Source organism: Carassius gibelio, chromosome A10 (genome assembly GCF_023724105.1).
Source record: "Carassius gibelio isolate Cgi1373 ecotype wild population from Czech Republic chromosome A10, carGib1.2-hapl.c, whole genome shotgun sequence".
Taxonomy (NCBI): domain Eukaryota; kingdom Metazoa; phylum Chordata; class Actinopteri; order Cypriniformes; family Cyprinidae; genus Carassius; species Carassius gibelio.
The window spans coordinates 18,925,705-18,945,350 of record NC_068380.1 but is presented as its reverse complement, the minus strand read 5'-3'; the positions used below and the strand labels follow the sequence as shown (position 1 = coordinate 18,945,350).

General features: G+C 37.2%; 1 protein-coding gene across 2 annotated transcripts in view; it reads right to left on the bottom strand.

Annotated features, from left to right (window-relative positions):
• LOC128021461 (ephrin type-A receptor 5) overlaps positions 1-19,646 on the bottom strand; it is a 109,966-nt gene that overhangs the window by 73,583 nt on the left and 16,737 nt on the right. For both annotated transcript variants that reach the window (XM_052608695.1, XM_052608696.1), the window contains exon 3: positions 7,664-8,327. In XM_052608695.1, the coding sequence (XP_052464655.1) occupies positions 7,664-8,327 (664 nt within the window). The remainder of the gene's footprint in view (positions 1-7,663; positions 8,328-19,646) is intronic.

Genomic DNA, 19,646 nt, shown 5'->3' with positions numbered 1-19,646 from the left:
CCGCTATAGGCAAGCCTGGAAACACATCAGAAATGCCATTGTTGGCTTTTGTCATTCATGGTGAGATATGAAAAGCACTTAGAAGGGATGCAATGCTACACTATTTACTGAACAAAACTAGGAATAACCAATTAGATTGTCTCCATTTTTTGGTGCAAACTGTGCACCAAAGCTTCATTTGCACCATTTGCACTAAGAAGTCCATCACAACCCGCAAAATTACTCATCATAAAATGTGATTCTGGACCTGTCATAAGTAGCACAGATATATTTGAAGCAATAGCCAAAAAAACATTGTATGGGTCAAAATTATCAATTTTTCTTGTATGCCAAAAATCTTTCGAAAATTAACCAAAGCTCATGTTCCATGAAGATATTTTGTAAATTTACTACCGTGAATATATCAAATGTATTATCATTCGATATCATCAGATTTTCGAAAAAATTTAAATATTGTCCATACATCAATGGAAAACATATTTACTCAGCTTTCAGATGATGTATGAATTACAATAAAAACAAAACAAAACAATGAAATGTTCGTGGAAGTTGTGGCCTATTGGTTAGAGAGTTTGACTCCTAAACATAGGGTTGTGGGTTCGAGTCTCGGTCTGGCAATACCACGACTGAAGTGCCCTTGAGCAAGGCACTGAACCCCAAACTGCTCCCCGGGCACCGCAGCATAAATGATGCCCACTGCTCCGGGTGTGTGTTCACAGTGTGTGTGTGTGTGTTCACTGATGTGTGTGTGCACTTTGGATGGGTAAAATGCAGAGTACAAATTTGGAGAATGGGTCACATACTTGGCTGAATGTCACTTCACTTCACTTTCACTGAAATTTCAACAAGGGAACACGTGAAATCTCAAAGAAACCGTGTTTGAAATCACACTACACTGCAGCTTAAGCAAATAACATGTATTAAGAAGTCAAAGTTCCCACATTTACACGACAGTGAAACCTGTTCAGCAGATGTTTGCAGAGAGTCTGCTGAAAACATGATGAATGATCTCCTCTGCTAATTTTATGCCTGTGAAACAAATGCATTGCCATTTGTTCATATGGAATCTGCTTCAAATTGGGGATATTCCAAATCTGTCTTGAATGAAACGCAGCATAAGGATCATGTATGTTGATCTACATAATTAGCCTGTAAAAGATTAAATATCAGTGTTTCACCAACATTTAGATGATTTAACCAATTGTTAGCTTTTCATAAAGGTTTTCATCATTCATTTTGATTGCATCCCCCAAACACATGTTAAAAAGCAGTGATTAGTATTCAGAAACTGTAGTGTGCTGCTGGTAAAAGGAATAAAGGAAGTGTGTGCAGGTGCTGCAGGTATTCACAGGGGATACAATAGAAACAAAAATTGGACATAATTACGCATAATTGCAGCATTTCATTGTCAACTGGTGGGTCACCACCCAAAAAAATTAATAAATAAATACAGGCTGTAGATCAAATGTGATCAAGAACAGAAAAAATTAAATAAAAAGCTAAGTACAAATAACAACATGCAACTATTTTTACTATATATAATTATACACACTGAGGAAAGCCTTATCAACTTTTCAAACAGAAGATTTTTTTTTTTTTTTTTACATATAGTTACATTTAGTTTAAAGCTAAATATATATATTTTTTAATTATAAATCTATTGAAAAAAAAAAAAAAAAACTGGTTGCTTGTACTACTACGGTACTACTACTACTACTACCAGGGGCGTAGCCATCTTTTCAGAAGTGAGGGGGACAGAAATGTATATATATATATATATATATATATATATATATATATATATACACATACACACACACACACACACACACACACACACACACACACACATTACAATATAATATAAAACATTATAATAGAACACTTCTGCAATCTATAGCCTGCCAGTCAACAGTTTTTGAACAGTAAGATTTTTATGTTTTTAAAGCAGTCTCTTCTGCTCAATTTTTTTTATTTATTTGATCCAAAGTACAGCAAAAGTTTTACTATTTAAAATATATTTTCTATTTGAATATATTTTAAAATGTAATTTATTCCTGTGATCAAAGTTCTATGTTCAGCATCATTACTCCAGTAGTGTCACATCCTTAAGAAATCAAATCATTTTAATAGGCTGATTTGCTGATTATCTATATTTAAAATATGAGTAAACAAATTCAGCATTATTTGATGAATAGAAGGATCCAAAGATCAGCATTTATGTGAAATAAAAATCCTTTGCAACATTATACGGTATATCATTCAAAAAAATATATATATTTTTTTGCAAAATAAATTATATAAATGAATACTTTTATTTAGCAAGCTTTAAAATCTCACATCTTGAGATATATTCAAATAAAAAACAGTTATTTTAAATAGTCTAGTAAAAAACACCCCTGTTTACTGTTTTGCTGTACTTTGGATCAAATAAATGCAGGCTTGGTGAACAGAAGAGACTTGACTGGTAGTGTATACTATAGGCAACTTTAATTCTCTGATTTCTAGATTTTAATTTGCTTAGAAATCTATAACTGCTTGACAATAACGAATAATAACGATGTTTTAAATATTCTCCAAAAACGTATTTATCACATAATAAGGCAGAATAGTTTCTATAGGTACTGTAATAAATCTATGTCAGTTAGCACTGTTTTGTTGATATACTGTATTTATCACCTGCTGGAGATGACATGAAAAAACATCTATTGTCGCAATCGTATATTAATGTCTTCATGTTTTCCAAAAGTTTTCATATAGCGATAGCTGGACGCTGTTGCCCATATTAGGAGTTTCCTGAAATGACTTTCTGCGCGAGAGCGCACTCAGGCTTCAAGGATGAATGAAACACACACTGCAGGAGTGTTTAGCAAATGAAAATTTGCTTGTTGACCAAAAAGAAACAAATAAATGATAATAAAAAATAATAATAATTTATTTTTGCTTTGATTGGTTCTGTCTTGCATCATTTGAGTGTGTTCAGATGAGCAGGAAAATAGTTATAAACCTACACAATTGTTCGCTAATACAGGTTATTTGTCCAGTTCAATGCATATTGCACACATTAAATGTTTTGTTAAATAAACAAAAAATCACAGGTTAAAAAAAACACCTATTTTTTTTTTTTTTTTTTATCTAAGTATTGATAATTCCATATTGTTATATCAAAATATCAATAGATACCAATATATTGATACTTCAGGACTGATACGCCCTTTCCTACCAACCACCACTTCCTTCTTGTACGACCGCAACAGATGACAACAAGAAGCACAACAATGGAACAAAATCATAGAAACCAAGGGCCAGAGCAAGTATTTCATATTGTGTTAACATTTTTATATTCATATATAAACTATATGCAAAATCAGATACTAGTTACCTTTCTGCAGATATCCCGTATGGTAGCAGCCAAAGCATCTTAAATTAAAAATAAAATTAAAAATGCTGTCCATCAGAAGAGTTCTCAAGTGATCAGAGTTTGGCATTTTCAGCTGGCTAAACAAGCTTTGGTGGACACACAGCCTAAGACGTTCCTGGATCAACATGTTTTATTGATCCTAGAACAACATTCCTGTCCAAAATCATAGTCCTAACCCTATCTCTACCCCTAAAACTAGCCCTACCCATAATTTAACTTTAAATCAGAGGGAAATGATATGTGAATAAGAATGATGAGAAGCCCCTAAGTCCCTTCAAGTCAAGTCACCTTTATTTATATAGCGCTTTAAACAAAATACATTGCGTCAAAGCAACTGAACAACATTCATTTGGAAAACAGTGTGTCAATAATGCAAAATGATAGTTAAAGGCAGTTCATCATTGAATTCAGTGATGTCATCTCTGTTCAGTTTAAATAGTGTATGTGCATTTATTTGCAATCAAGTCAACGATATCCCTGTTAGATGAAGTGACCCCAAAAAAGGCACTACATTAATTTGCTGATTTGGCTCAAGTGCATGATCTATTAAAGTCATTTAAAAAAGAAACTGCTTCTAACCGGTTGAGAGCTGTAGTTCTGAATATTCATTGGAACTGTGGATTTAGGAAATCCAAAGTCTTTGAAATGTTTAGTAATGATGGAACTTTTGACCATAACAGGAGAAACATTCCCTCTATTGACTAAATTCACAACTTTTATAAGTATGTTTTATGTAACCATTGCTGCATCGTATGAATTCATTTCCCCATGCTGGTCTATTGATTTGGTTCAATCTCTTTAATATTAATTTATAAATATACATATTTTTTAATTTGTCACTTTACATGTCAGTCAAGATGTCTTGTCCAAGTGGGTGGTTATTGGCCGGAATTTGACACAGTGCCGATCAGACTTCATGCCACAAGTCAAAAGTCTAGCTACGTGAGACAAAATGTGTTCTACATTGATGAAGACAAAAGGACGCTTGACTCTACACTAGTCACAGCTATAAGCACAAATTAAAGTTCATTAATTGAAATGTAATTGTCTAAAAGCATATTCACGCCAAGAATAATAAATACAACCACAAAGTTTTAAAACTTTTCTAAATTTAAAGGTGCAGTCACGTTCAACACCATTTGGTGAATATTTTTGCAGGTGAAATGCAGTCTTGGAATCCATATTATCTGGTTTACTGCTCAAAAATTTCCCTTCACATGTTTGAACGCGATCTGAATTTCGACCACAGATGATCAACCTTTTTTCCCCTCCAAATTTGACTAATGTGACCACAATTTAAGAGAGGAGCAGACACTACAACGTTCAGAGCATTTTCAGATTGTCTGTTGGTGTAAAGGCTAATATAGTTATCAGTACAGTTTGTGTTATTGGTGTGAACGGGCCTTAAGGCCTTTCCTGCTGGGTAATTGCACAAGTTGTCATAGATTAACTCATACGATTTATTCAATTCTAATTGCAAGAGGTATAAACTCTCATCTAAGCCAACCACCTCTGCATTATTTCTATTCTGCTCTGATAAAATGTCCTTGTTTGTGTGACAAACTGAATGTGTTCAGCGTGTCTCCCCAAAGAGCAGCCAGGCTGCCCCTTTCCTCTTTATCTCAGGTGGCTGTTATGTTTATATTAATTTTATAATTGCCTACATGAAACATCTTAATAGGAACAGCATTGTACACCCATGGCTCCGACTACTCATAGTACCATTTTGCCAACTCAGCTGCAGCTCGTCCACCAAACAAAAGCCCTGAAAGCATTTGACCCTTTGTCACCTGGTCTGTTTGAAATCCTGGCCAACTGCACAAACCAACTCCCTGTAAAACTTCCATTGCACAGGACACTGGAAATTAATTCTTACAGAAATCTCACAATGCACTCAAAATAATTCTTATCGCAAAGCGCCAACTCAGGCAGCAGACAAAGGAAGCAATCTGATGAGAGGAGGATGAGGATGAAGGCACTGTTTCATTCACAGGACACACTGCCCTCCTCCAGCAATGGACCGTGGACCCCTCAATCTCTTCCTGTCTCCTCTATCCAAACCATCATTATATCATTTGGGCTCCAGTGGTGTGGATGGGGGTTGGGTAAAGTCATCAAAACTAAGACAAACTCAAAAAGATGAAAGAGAAAATGGCACCTCATTTAAAACTGGTAGGGTAATGATTAAAAGATAAACTCAAAAAAATAAAATGTGTAACTATATGTCGTTCCAAAATGTACTTTATCCAGTAGGATTTAAAAAGAAAAGAAAAATAAGAAGAATCTTTATGTTGCTCTTTTCCAATAATAATTTACAATTCTTATGTCAAGCTAAAGAAAAATAGAGTTAAATTATTGTATCAAATACAATTTTTGCATAGCACATTATATTTCAAGTCTTTGGAAGGCATGTGTTAGGTTTACCAGAGGATCATAATTTCATATTTTTATAAAGATCAGACCAAAGCTGATTAAGCCAAAATCAAACTGAACGATAAATAAATTACAGTTAGATGATTTTAACTGCTCTGTGAAACAATTCCTGTAAAATTTCAGTTTTCTGAAGTGGAACAATCTGCTAGCCATGTGCATTTCAAAAGCGAATCGTTCAAAGGGACATTCGTTCTACTAAAGAGACAGAGAATAAAATAAAATAAAAAATTGGACATCCTACCCTCAGTTCATTTGATTGGCGGTTTCATTTTTGAGTAGACACTTATTTGTTGTAAATTCAGCATTTGTATATTTTACTAGCTATTATCAATTTTTCATTTACAAAAAGAATGCCATTAATATTTACATATACACACACAGACATACATATTATATATATATATATATATATATATATATACAGTCGAATCAGAATTTTCGAATATCACCGATATTCGACTGATAGTCGAATCATATGTTTGGGTACGGGGCAAAATACATTAACAAGAGTCAAGTCAGACATTTAACAAAATTACTGAAAATTTGTAACGGACACCTTGCAGATATAAACGGGGTAAATAATGTTTTATGTTTTGATGAACAGATAGCTAACACTTAACGTCGGTGAAACCATAACAATTAACTATGTTATTTTATTTAACAATAGTGCTCTCATTATTACGTTAGCCTAAAAAGTTAGCAGTTAATGTTCTGCATTTCTGTTTTGAGCTGCGCACGCTGAAGATGACCAGTAATGTTAGAGTGATGCATTTGATTTCATATAGAATACGCTTCGATATTTATACAACATAACGTTAATATTAAGACTTAAAGGCTATTTACCAAAAAGGGCCCCAATGCACATGAACATATCTGCGGGGCTCTGAATGCGAACTCCTTTTGTGGACGCGTTCTTCACAAAACAATGTGCAGAAAAACAGCAGCTAAACTCTAAAAATTCATATGATTTTAGTATAAAGGTCTTCTCATTATAATAGTATGTATATAACAGTCTCGGTCATAGTTATTAATATTCTGCATTGTAGTTTGATCTGCACGCGCTGTGCACTGAAGAGATATCACCATAGCGCTACATTGAAGCCCTTGAGTCAAAACCAAATGCATCTTATATCAGGTAAATAACATATCCCTGATATATATACAACGGCTGAAATTTTCTGAAATCACTTGTACCCTACTTGTTCGAAAAAATCCAGCCTCTGCCTGTGTCAGTTTGAGTCTTGGTAAAGTTTTAAATCCCTGCCGCTAAAATGCTCCTCTGTCAGTGTCACGGATTATGGAACGTGAAACATAAATCTATAGGGGTGGTTGGATTTATTCACGCACTTTAAAATATAAATTTTAAGCTACTTTCTTTTCAGATTCTTACAGCTTTATAATAATAGGCTTCATATTAACTTATTGGGAGAAAACCAGTAGTTTTATGTGAAATCAGACATTTGAGCTTCCCCATAGTCAAAATGGCATAATCAATAACACCCCTCGAATATTCGACTGTTAGATTGGTAGTCGAATCAGGTTCCTCGAATCGAAGCATCGGATCGTCGACTATCTGGGGTCACCCCTAGTCCACTGTATTGTTCAATTCATTCAACTCAACTCATTGAATCATCTGCCTGTCATTCTTACACTTTCTATAAGCTGTTACGCTACCAATCCACTTCTACCATTTCCTCCATGATTAACACCGCCTGGTAGCTTTGAGTTATGTATATCATTCTAACCAGTATCCATCCTAAATACGCATTTAAATTATGCATTTGCATAATAATGAAGATGGTCACCAACCTTGACAGGAGCCATTAACTTCCTCATGGCCCGCCTGGCACATGCACCTCCCAATGGGCACCAGCCACTCCCCCTCCGTGCTGCAATGCATTCTGGGAAGTTCATCAGCTTCCGAGTTGTTGACACAGGTCCCTGGCACCTCCAGAAGCTGGGAGGATTCTCCCCCAGTTATAGTATCTGGGAAGAGGGCCAAATTCCTGACCACAAAAGGACACTTTTTGTAGAAGACACGGACGGACACGAGTGCAATACACGCACCCAGGTCTTGAAAGGCCAGATAGAAGCCTTTCATGGTCAGCGGACCCAAATCCCGAACTTCTGTGTTCAGCTTCATGACTCTGTCTCCGAGATCGAGCTCTGTGAAACTCTCGTCGGCCGCGATGGTGTCAATCTTCATGTATTGGCTTTCCCGAATATTTCCCCTCTCCTCATCATTGGTTTCATAATAGTAGACGTTGAATGTCTCCTTGCATGTGCCCAGACCTCCAGGGAGACTGTTGCAGTCCCGTAGAGTGAACTTGAGCTCCACGAACACTCGCTGGGCACCTTGGTTTAATATTAAGTTTGTTTGCAACCAATTGTTCTGATTTTGCTCCATTACCTTACACACCTGGTACGTGTGGATGGGTGCATAGTTCTCGTCCACCTCTCCGATTTCTTCCCACTGAAATACAAGGAGAAAAAAAATAAAACAGATCAAAAAGAGTCAATTTTTCATTCATGTTTGGAGGTTTTTATGAGAGGACAGTCAAGCAAAGACAGGAAACTTTGTCAGGAGTAAGGAGTCAAACACTCATTGGTCAAAGCGCTGCAAATTATATTTTGGAGCACTTTTCACAAGGCTATTGCTCTGACAAAAGTAGTTGTGATAGAACCTCACTGAATCTCTGTGTAGAAGAGCAGTGGTTCACAACCCTGGACCTTGATTAACTCCAATATTTAGTATGTTTTCTTAATCTTACTCAACTGAATCGATGTATCAGCTCATTAGTAAAGACTCCAAGAGGGCAGATCCGTTGTTAGTCGGAAGAAAGGTAGTGACTATTAATGGAGCCCACAGCTAGGGGGGAGGGGCCTGTGATTTCAACTGACTGCCTGAGACCATCATGAAAAATGCTCAGGGGTACGTTTCCAGAAAGCATCGTTAGCTAACTTTAGTTGTTAGTTCTATTAAACTCTATTGTTAATGACAGAACTTGCAACTATGCTTTTGGGACATGCACCCCAGGACAGTTTACAAGCCACTGCTGTGCATTGTCACGAAAGCTTAGAGGTCCCATAGAATGCATTGATACAAATTGTTCTCTGATATCCCCAGAATGTGTATGTGAAGTTTTATCTAAAAATACTCATACTTATAGCTTGTTGAAATTGCAACTTTTAGGGTATGAGCCAAAACACATTGTTAAATGTGTTTGTCCCCTTTAAATGAAAATGAGTTACTGCTCTCGCCTCTCTTTTCAGAGTGTGGAGCATCAGTATTGCCAAGACCATGGTTTTCCCATAGGGTTTAAGCGACCCCAATAACGTGGTATTTAGCCCCTAAAATGCAAATTTGACCAGGTGAACCCCACAAAAAAAAAAGTATTTTCCCCCACCGGAATACAATTTTTACCAGGGGATCCCCCTCAAAATGTGATTGGGCTAGTTTTGAGTAGCCGCTAGGCAGGTTTTGCTATGAAAACCTGGCAGCCCTGGCTAGAGCTTCAAGAACTCATTCTTGGGGCATACCAAGGTTAAAGTGTAACTGATGGTGACCATGTAACTGACTTCATATCGCTTCCAAATGCAATTTTTAACTACCACATTCCTATTTACGAGCATTCTGGTAGCACATGAAGGCAGCATTAGTGAAAACAGCCAGAGACAATAGTAGCTTATTTGAAGTAGTAGCTAAATTAGCCTTTCAGAGAGCCAAGAGGCTCTTCTGAAAAAAAAAAAAAAAATTGTTTCATGATGCTTACTTTGTGTTTAGTCTTTACATTTCTGCACAAAGTACTGGTATCGATCCCTCTTTCAGAACCAATCTTTGCACAACTCCAGCGCTGAACTAAGCCTCCTTTGTGAGGCAGTCCGGTCTAAAATGTTAGCACAAATGTATAGGACTTTTTAGTTAGTTTTTTTTTTTTTTTTTTTTTGGGGGGGGGGGGGGGGGATGGGGCATTTCCACAGTGTCTTTAGCAGTCTATGGAGCCACCTATATTAATTCGTATGACTTTGATATTTTTATTCACTGATAAAATAGATAACATCAGAAATACAATAACAAATGTAGATTCTACAGCATCTTATACTTCAAATTCAATCATTGCACCTGCAGTATAAACTTCAGTGCTTTACAGCTATAGGGCAGGAAGAGCTAAATAAACTTATCACTGCATCTAAACCAATAACATGTTTATTAGATCCTGTATCCACTAAATTACTGAAATAGTTATTACCTGTAGCAGAAGAACCGCTTCTCAATATTATTAAATCGTCGTTATCTGTAGGTCACATCCAAAAACCATTCAAGCTGGCGACTATTAAGCCTCTTATTAAGGAAACCAAAGCTAGATCCTAGTGAACTGGTAAATTACAGACCCATTCCAAATAACAGAATTCCATTTATGTCTAAAATTTTAGAAAATGTTGTGTCTGGAAAATTGTGCTCCTTCCTGCAAAAAAAAATAAAATAAATAAAAACTAAAAAAAAAGATCTGTTTGAAGAATTTTAGTCATTGGTTTAAGGCCCCATCATAGCACAGAAACTGCACTTGTTAAAATTACAAATGACTTGCTTCTTGCATCAGACCAAGACTGCATCTCATTGCTAGTTTTACTTGATCTTAGTGCCACATTCAACACCATAGGTCATCATATACTCACAGATCAATTCCAAAACTATACATGTATTCAAGGGCAGGCTCTAAGATGCTTTAGATCCTACTTGTCCGATTTCTACAACTTTGTTTATTTAAATGGGGAGTCATCTCATTTATCACCAGTGAAATATGGAGTGCCACAAGGATCTGCTCTAGGTCCTCTGCTATTTTCAATATACATGTTGCCCCTTGGTAATATTCTTAGAAAATGCGGGATTAGTTTCCACTGTTGTGCTAACGATACTCTACTATATATCTCATCCAGACCAGATAAAACTTCTAAATTATCTAAGAGATACAGAGTGTTAAAATTTTTAAAGATTGGATGACAAATAATTTTCTCCTATTCAATTTGGATAATACAGAGATATAGTTTATTGGACCAAAAAACAGTACACACAGTCTCATAGATTAAATTTGCAACTAGTCGGAAGTACTGTTACTTCATCTACAGTCAAATATCTGGGTGTTATATTATACAGCAACTTATCTTTTGAAGATCATATTTGCCATATTACAAAAACAGCATTTTTCCATCTTCTAAAATTTGCCAAGCAATGAAACTTTTTACCTTTTTTTCTGATGCAGAAAAGCTAATTTATGCATTCATGACCTCTAGACTGGACTATTGTAATGCACTGCTAAGTGGTTGCCCTGCATCTTCAATAAACAAGCTACAGGTAGTTCAAAATGCAGTTGCTAGAGTCCTTACCAGGTCAAGCAAATATATTCATATTACCCCAATTTAACAATCTCTGCACTGGCTACCTATTAAGTTCCATATCAGTTACAAACTATTATTACTTATCTATAAGGCCCTAAATGGTTTAGCTCCTGCATACCTAACTAGTGTTCTACCACGCTACAATCCACCATGCTCCCTAAGGTCAAAAAACGCTGGACTTTTGGTAGTACCTAGGATAGCAAAGTCCACTAAAAGAGGTAGAGCTTTTTCACATTTGGCTCCCAAACTCTGGAATAGCCTTCCTGATAATGTTCGGAGTTCAGACACACTCTCTCTGTTTAAATCTGGATTAAAAACACATCTCTTTGGCCAAGCATTCAAACAATGCATCTCATAATCTTGTACTGCAGTTATATCTGATCAAATGCACATTATTATTATTTAGCTTGGGTTAAATACTTCTATACTTGGTTGGAATAGCAGCTACACTAATTATGTCTCTATTTGTTTCTCTGTTTTGTAACTAGGATTTACACAAGCTCAAGTATGGATCCAGAACACCCGAGAAGAGATGATGCCAACCACTCAGAGGACCTCAGATGATGCCAACCCTGAAACAATAATAATTGCTGTTAATAGTGTTTAATTTATTTTCCGTACATTTCTGCCATATGTACATAAACTGAATCACCACTGATAAACTACTACTAAATACTATAGAATCATGAATTTTCTGTAAAGTTGCTTGGCAATGATTTTTATTTGTAAAAAGTGCTATACAAATAAATTTGAATTGAACTGAACTGAATTGAATAGTGAGAAACCTAGTACTGCTAGTGTGGGGAGACTGTTTATGAATTATTGGGATAATAAAACAATGAGTAGGTGGACTTTTACCATTATAGGCTGGATGTTTTCACACACTGTAGCCACACAACTGTGTTCAAACACCTTATAAAAGTGATTTTTGCATTCTGTGAAACCTTTAACATCTGCAAGTGTTCTATTTGTTTATTTGTGCTATTTACAAAATTTGGGAACATGGAAACAACCTGCACTAGGGCCTCGCAAAGACCCACTCAGGCCCTGCAAGGGGGAATTTACAAGACACCATTTTCAGCCAAGAACAGAAAACTTTTTATGTCTTGGCCTTTCATTGACAACAATATCATTTTGGGAGCACAAAAATGTTTGAAAATGGGTTTCTAAGTGCAAAGTTTTTAAAAACAATGCTTTGTAAAATTCTCTGTGTAAACTACAAGTTCAGATTTTTGATCTTAAAATGGATGTGACAGATAAAAGTGACATCCTAAAGACCTACTGTTGAGGATACTGCAGGACCAGGGTAGGGAACCACTGAAGAAGAGGGCCCCATCCCAAATACAGGTTAACATTTACACAACAATAAACATTCTGCCAGTAAAATTCCACTGAACACCGTACTGAATACTTATACATATATACTTATATAATCATGTTAGGGAACGTTATGCATGTGTACTTTAACATAATAGCATGGTAACCCATGAAGCACATTGTGGGACCATTCAAACACCACAACCACCACATCTATCAAAATATGGCTGAATGTTTTGCTGTCCATAGAGATGCTTAATATCAATACATCAGGTGGCAGAGAGATTGGAAAAACAATCTGAAAGCTATAATCTATGCAGTCAGGAGGCTTGTAACATGGCAGTTAACAAAGCAAGACCTGAGAATGCACCCTGAGGGCCAGAGTGGCCCTTCAGCGTTCTTCAAACGCACAGTCAATGACCACAGAGACCCTCCCGAGGCCTCATATTACCTCTGCCTGATGCTCTCTGAATGTGAACGATTGTGAGCTGCGTGGACAGTAAAGAACTGAAGTCTGGACTGTCGAGAGTCATTCAGTGTGTGCTAACAGTGTGAGTCTCGCAGTTCACACACTGAAAAAGCTATTATCTATATTTAGTATAACTTAAGGTGTGGTCACACTGCACTTTTGATTTAATTGACTTCCATACACATGCGAATGAAAGAGAGTGAAATGCAAGCTCATGTGAACAAGTTTTGCATTTCTTGTGACCAACAGAAGATCGATACGTCACGGCATGACCTCATTGCTGAATTAAAAGAACCTGAATTTAAAACTGCAGTGCTGCAGGAAAGTGTAGTGGACTGAATGATTTTTTACATTTTGGGTTTATGATCATTTGTTATGTGTTGAATTGAAATGATGTTGAAAGGAATATCGCAACCGCTGCAGTGTCAGACGAAATTTTGCATGCACCGCAGCTTTACTGTTAGAAGGTGAACAAATTATGATGAAGTGTTATTCTGTTAGTAAATGGTTTATAATTGAATAAATTTAAAGTCATTTTGGAAATGTCACAACTACTTGTACTAAATACAATGTACTAAATACATCAGACACATGGCCTTTATTTCATATGGCTCTGTCACAGTATTTGTTTGAATGGACTGTACACCCTGTGAAAAATAATAACAGTACACTGTATATGCTTTTAAAAATAGTATATCTTTATTTTGAATTATATACTTTATAAAAATATACATAAGTGTGAACTGAATATAATGTTTCAATAACTTAACTGCATGTTAATAGCAATTAAATGTATTATAGTTTAAATCAATATTAAATGTAATTAGATGCTCTTTGCTGTGCTTTTTTGAGCCACTTTAGGATGTAATTAATTGAATATGTAATTTTATAATTACTTCTATTGTCTTTTGCAAAATGGTTAAAGTATTACTCCTGAATGTACTTACAAACATTTATGGTGAACTTAAATATACGTTGTTGTAATTTCTACTGAAACTTGTGTGTGATATTTTTTAAATGCATCTGTAAGTACACATTTGTAAAGATGAAACCGCAATTCATTACATTTAAAATATATTTACTTTCAATGTAATACTGAAAAAACACACTACAGGTAAAATTATAATAAGTATTTTACATATGCTAGCTTCAGTATGTTAAAGGGGGGGGGGGGGGTGAAATGCTAGTTTTCACTCAATATCCTGTTAATCTTGAGTACCTATAGAGTAGTACTGCATCCTTCATAACTCCAAAAAGTCTTTAGTTTTATTATATATATATATATATATAAGAGAAAGATAGTCTGTACCAATTTTTCCCGGAAAAACGCGACCGGCTGGAGGCTTCACGTGTGGGCGGAGCTAAAGAATCACGAGTGCCAGTAGGCTTTTGCGTTGAGAGCGTTTGGAAGCTGTGACATTACCGTGAGGACAAAACCAACCAAAACAAACCATGGCTAACAGTCAGATTCAGCGTATATTTATGATCCAGAATCAGATCCAGAGGTTGAAATTTTACAAGAGCAGCATCAGCAACGACGTCTCTATGTGGTATGTACTGAAACTGTATATATTTGCTTAGCGGTTTTGAAAAAATGACTAAGTTCCACTTTGTCGTCTTTTTATTTTATTTTTATTTTTTTTAAGCTGTACATGTGGAAAGTGCAGTTTGAAGACAACATCGCATGTTGTTTACTTGATGTGCTTACGCGCTGATAGCTAAGTTAACAACACAGAGATATTTGAAGCAGTTTTACTCACCGCATGCGGTTCCAACACACGACCGTGACCCTTTTTCGTTGGGACTGCATTATCCTTAAGAAATATACGATGTGCAAATCCGGCGTCAAACTGGGCCTTGTTTGTAAAACAAGCATCTTCGAAATGCAGGGAACACAAACACTTGCACAACTCCGTTGATGCTCTGTAAAAATAAACTCCATCCACTGGTCCCTTAATGCTGTTTTTCTTTTGGTAATCTGTGCAGGGTTGTCTTGACCTGGCAACCAAAACACACTCCTTTTGTGACATTTGGCGACGCTCTCGCTCTGATCAGTGAATGTCTGTGCTCTCAGTGCTCTGCTATACGGGAGTGCGCTCTCTTCCGGCAGAAGTGCCCTTAGGACCCATATAAGGAAATTCCACTCCATCTAACGTCACACAGAGCCATACTCGGAGAAAACTTTCCGAAACTTTTGACAAACCGGAAGGAGTATTTTTGGAACAGATATACTCCTTCAAATGTACTTAATTTTTGAAACTTTGTCCATGTTTAGCATGGGAATCCAACTCTTTAACAGTGTAAAAAACTCAGTATGCATGAAATAGCATTTCACCCCCCCCCCCTTTAATCAACACATTAAAATAAGTGTACTACTTTAAATATAAAAACGTTTAATTTGACATTATTACAAAGTTTACTTTTTAAAAATGTTCTTAAGTGTGATAAGCAATAGTCGTGAAAGTATGTATTCTAAGTACACTTATGAAGCCTTATTTATTTATTTATGCTTTTTAAATTTGAAGCACACTACAATTGTAATACAGTAGTTAATTTAATACAAAAACATTATAATTTAATACAGCTTTTTCATAAGCTTATAAAGCTCATAAGTAACTTATATAAGTTACTCAATTTGTCAAAATATGCAGTACACAACAGAGCACCCTGAATATTCTTCAGTTACAGGTAAATACTGTATTAACAAGATTGTAACTAAGAAATCACTATCTATGCTATGGTAAGCACTTTCAATAATTAATTGGTTTAATGACCCATTCAGTTTCCACTGAATATTCATTTAAAGCACCTTTAGTTGAGTATGAATTCTCTGAAATGGGTTCAACATCGTTTTGCAGCTTATGGACTGCTTCTTTTGTTCAATGTGTCACTAAGGTATCATATTGTCATGAAATTAACATAAATTTGTGTCTTTCATAAAATTTCATCAAATGTGTGCGTCACAGATTTCTCGAATATAAGTCAGTATGGCCACGATCTGGGAAAATGCATTGGCAAAAACTGCAATTTAGGGAAAGGGGACATTTGAAATGAAAATGCACCTGTGCGAATTTGGATCATGCAGTTATCCAAGGGCATTTGGATATTCGTTTTAACCTCTCATACCAGGCACTCTGGGGCGACAACATTTCTGACACATGGATGAAGACGAATAGATAATTTGAAAAGGCTTTCATTACAAAAGCACACTGAGAAGGGAGATTGAGAAAGATGTGTGTCACATCTGTGTAGTGATGACATGAATCATATCAAGCCAAAGATTGATATAGCACACCTGGGCATCAGACTGCTATATTTGCTGGCACTAGTATTCTAGTGCATGCTAATGCAGATCATTTCTTACAATTCTGTAAATCCATAAAGCCATTGTTTGTTACATAAAAACAAATCTGAAAATTTAAAGAATTCCTTGTGACTGATTTATAATATACAAATACAACAATTCACACAAAGAATCCACTCATTGATTTCAACAGTTTGGGTTAGCATGATGCTAAATTACAGTAATGCTCCAAACAGCATGAAAACACACACAAATCTTAAGAAACATAATACATTTGTATCTGCACTGAACTATTTTAACAGTATGTTTCGGTAGCTGTTTATAATCAGTTTGTGTTATAATAAATTGTTGTGATGCATTAAGTGAATACCTTCTCTATGAAGGACACATACTGTACAATGCAGTCTCTTTTGTTGTTGTTGTTTTCTACACAGAAGCTATTTTCATGCAGGTGAAATAACTACCCTGATACAGAACTGTATTTAAAATATATATTTCATGAAAATAGACTGACATGTCTACTAACTGAAAGTGCACTGTTAAATGTAATTATGTCATGCTTGCATCAAGCACAAGTTTGAAGTGCACTACAAAATCATTTTAAAAATAGTATACCTTTACAAGTGCAGTGGGGAAAGATTAAATATGTATTCATCTTTAAGAAAGTACACTGGCTATGTTGAAGTTTACACTTGAGTGAATTATGCATTTCAAAACTTAAATATAAGAGTGGATATTGAAAGTGTACTTTAGAACAAGCAAGTAGATTTAATACAACTTTAGTTGAACTTCAGGACTGCTAAAATGTATTTATTACAATGTTTTTTGTTCCATTTTAACAGACTTTAAGTATACCAATTTATAGTGTGCCACAAATACATTTAGATATCCTAAAGTAAATATGAATAAATTGTGCTTAAGTATATTATTTTTTCAATAAAACTCGAATGAAACCAGAAGCCTTGAATTTTATAGGTAAAAATGGTCATGTGGGCTCTTACGTTTAAAATTATATGGATAATTAGTTTGCTAGAGTTCCACCTTAACGCCTTCTCAAATGCTGCTTGTGTAAAAACAGAGTAATTGTATGAGACGTTAGGGTCTGTCACTGATCCAGTTCCCTTTCAGTCGGTCACGTTCGACGTTACGAATGGGGATCTCGCCCGAGAGCCCAATCACCTTCGAGTGGTACAAAACGAGCCAATGGTACACAAAGTAACTTGGTCTGCGGAAAGGAGCGGGTATATAAGGAGCAACGTGAGCAACTCGAATTCAAGCTTTCGCTTCGGAGCCGAGCATATCGCTTGCTGCAATCACCGGAGTGTTTACAAGCAAGAGCTGGTGTTGGTGTGACGGCGTGATTCAGCGGTTCGTCTGGGTTTCCTGCGACAGCTCCCGCTTTCCCCTGAGTGCTTCAACACCCCTAAAAGGGCGTAGCAACCCGTTTCTGCCCCTAAACCTGCCAAACGCCAGGCCGAGTGCTTCCTCGCCGCTCTCATTCTCCTCTCCCCTTGCCAGTTTCCATGCAAAGACGGCTCAAGAACGCTTTGCCTTCTCATGCCCTCTTTGCTACTCAGAGTCAGACGAGTGCCCGCACTCCGCCCCCGCTAAGGGACGCTATGCCTCCCATGCCGAGGCTGTCTGCTCCACCACGCTGCCCCACTGTGGGTATGCCTGTAGTCCCCTTGACCCCGCTGGTTCGGTTCCTGGGAGCCTGGCTAGAGCTCCCCAGGCCTTCCCGCTGGCTCATCCGGACGCTCAGGCTCGGCTACGCGATTCAGTTCGCCCGGCATCCCCCCAGGATTCGGGGTGTCCACGCGATGATGGTGGGCAAAGATGCCCCTCTCATGCGCGCGGAGGTCGCGACCCTGCTGGCAAAGGGCGCGATAGAGCCGGTCCCTCCAGCCGACATGAAGTCTGGCTTTTACAGCGGACTGGATGCGTGCGCTATTCCCCTCAGGTGAGTTCCTCAGTCAGAACCCTGGGTTCCTCCAGCACTGTTGATGTCCAACACTTGCGTACATGCCCCTTGGTCAGCCATGTGTGGGACTAGGTGTCTCCATGTGTCGTGATTCCCCTTCTGGGTAATCCCACGTGTGTATGTCCACAGTAAGTCTCTCAGCAGCATGTGTCTTTCCCTTGGCAAGCCCCTTGCCAGCTCTGTCGTTGAAACTTCCACCCTGCGGGCTGGGTACCTCAGAGTTCTTATGTATCACCACCTTGGTAGATACCTGCCTTCTGTAAGTCCTCCCACGGGCAGGCAGCCTGATAGCATATGTCCAGCTGGAATATGCTGCCCAGTGTATTCTGTGCAAGCTATAGGCCCTCACTCGTGCTGGCCTCACGACAGGGTGCCATCACTCACACGGGTCGCTGGAAGACAGCCATGTGGCGTTTTGTAAGGGACCCATTCGTAACGTCGAACGTGACTGACTGAAAGGGAACGTCTTAATTACATATGTAACCCTTGTTCCCTGAAGGAGGGAACGGAGACGTTACGTCCCCTTGCCTCATCGCTGTTCCGCTGAACGGCCGGGTCACTGCTCCTCAGTGAAGACTTGAATGCGAGTTGCTCGCGTTGCTCCTTATATACCCGCTCTGCGGGGCGGAGCTCGCGATGCAAATTCCGCAGACCAAGGTACTTTGTGTACCATTGGCTCGTTTTGTACCACTCGAAGGTGATTGGGTGATTGACCCATTCGTAACGTCTCCGTTCCCTCCTTCAGGGAACGAGGGTTACATACATAACCAAGACGTTCTCCGGTGAGGAAACAGATCAGAGTTATTCTTATATAATAATAGAGTTATTTAACCTCAATATTTAACTTTTGTTTAAAGTTCTCTGGTCAATGAATCCCTTTATTATAAAGAAAAGAGTGGCATTAATAGCCTACTTAACACCTCTTGTGTTTTGTAAAAGAAAGTACTGAATGAGGGTGATTTTTTCTATGAACTTTAAATGTACACTTCATTCAAAAATCTAAATTCTGTCATGATTTACTCTTTTACCCTTATGTCACTCCATACCCGTAAGATTTTTATTCATCTTCGAAACACAAATTAAGATATCTGTCCCTACATTAAAGTGTCTAGGTAACCAAAAAGGAGATTGTAAATGTAATGCATATGAATCTAATGATTTAATCCAAGTCTTCTGAAGAGAAATAATGACTTTATACAGTATAATAAACAGATTTCTTTTATACATTTATTCACATAAACATTAATCAACACACATAGACAGAGCACATCAAATATGGTAAACAGAGGCTCAAATGTGCTTCCTTGCCATGCACAACGAAACT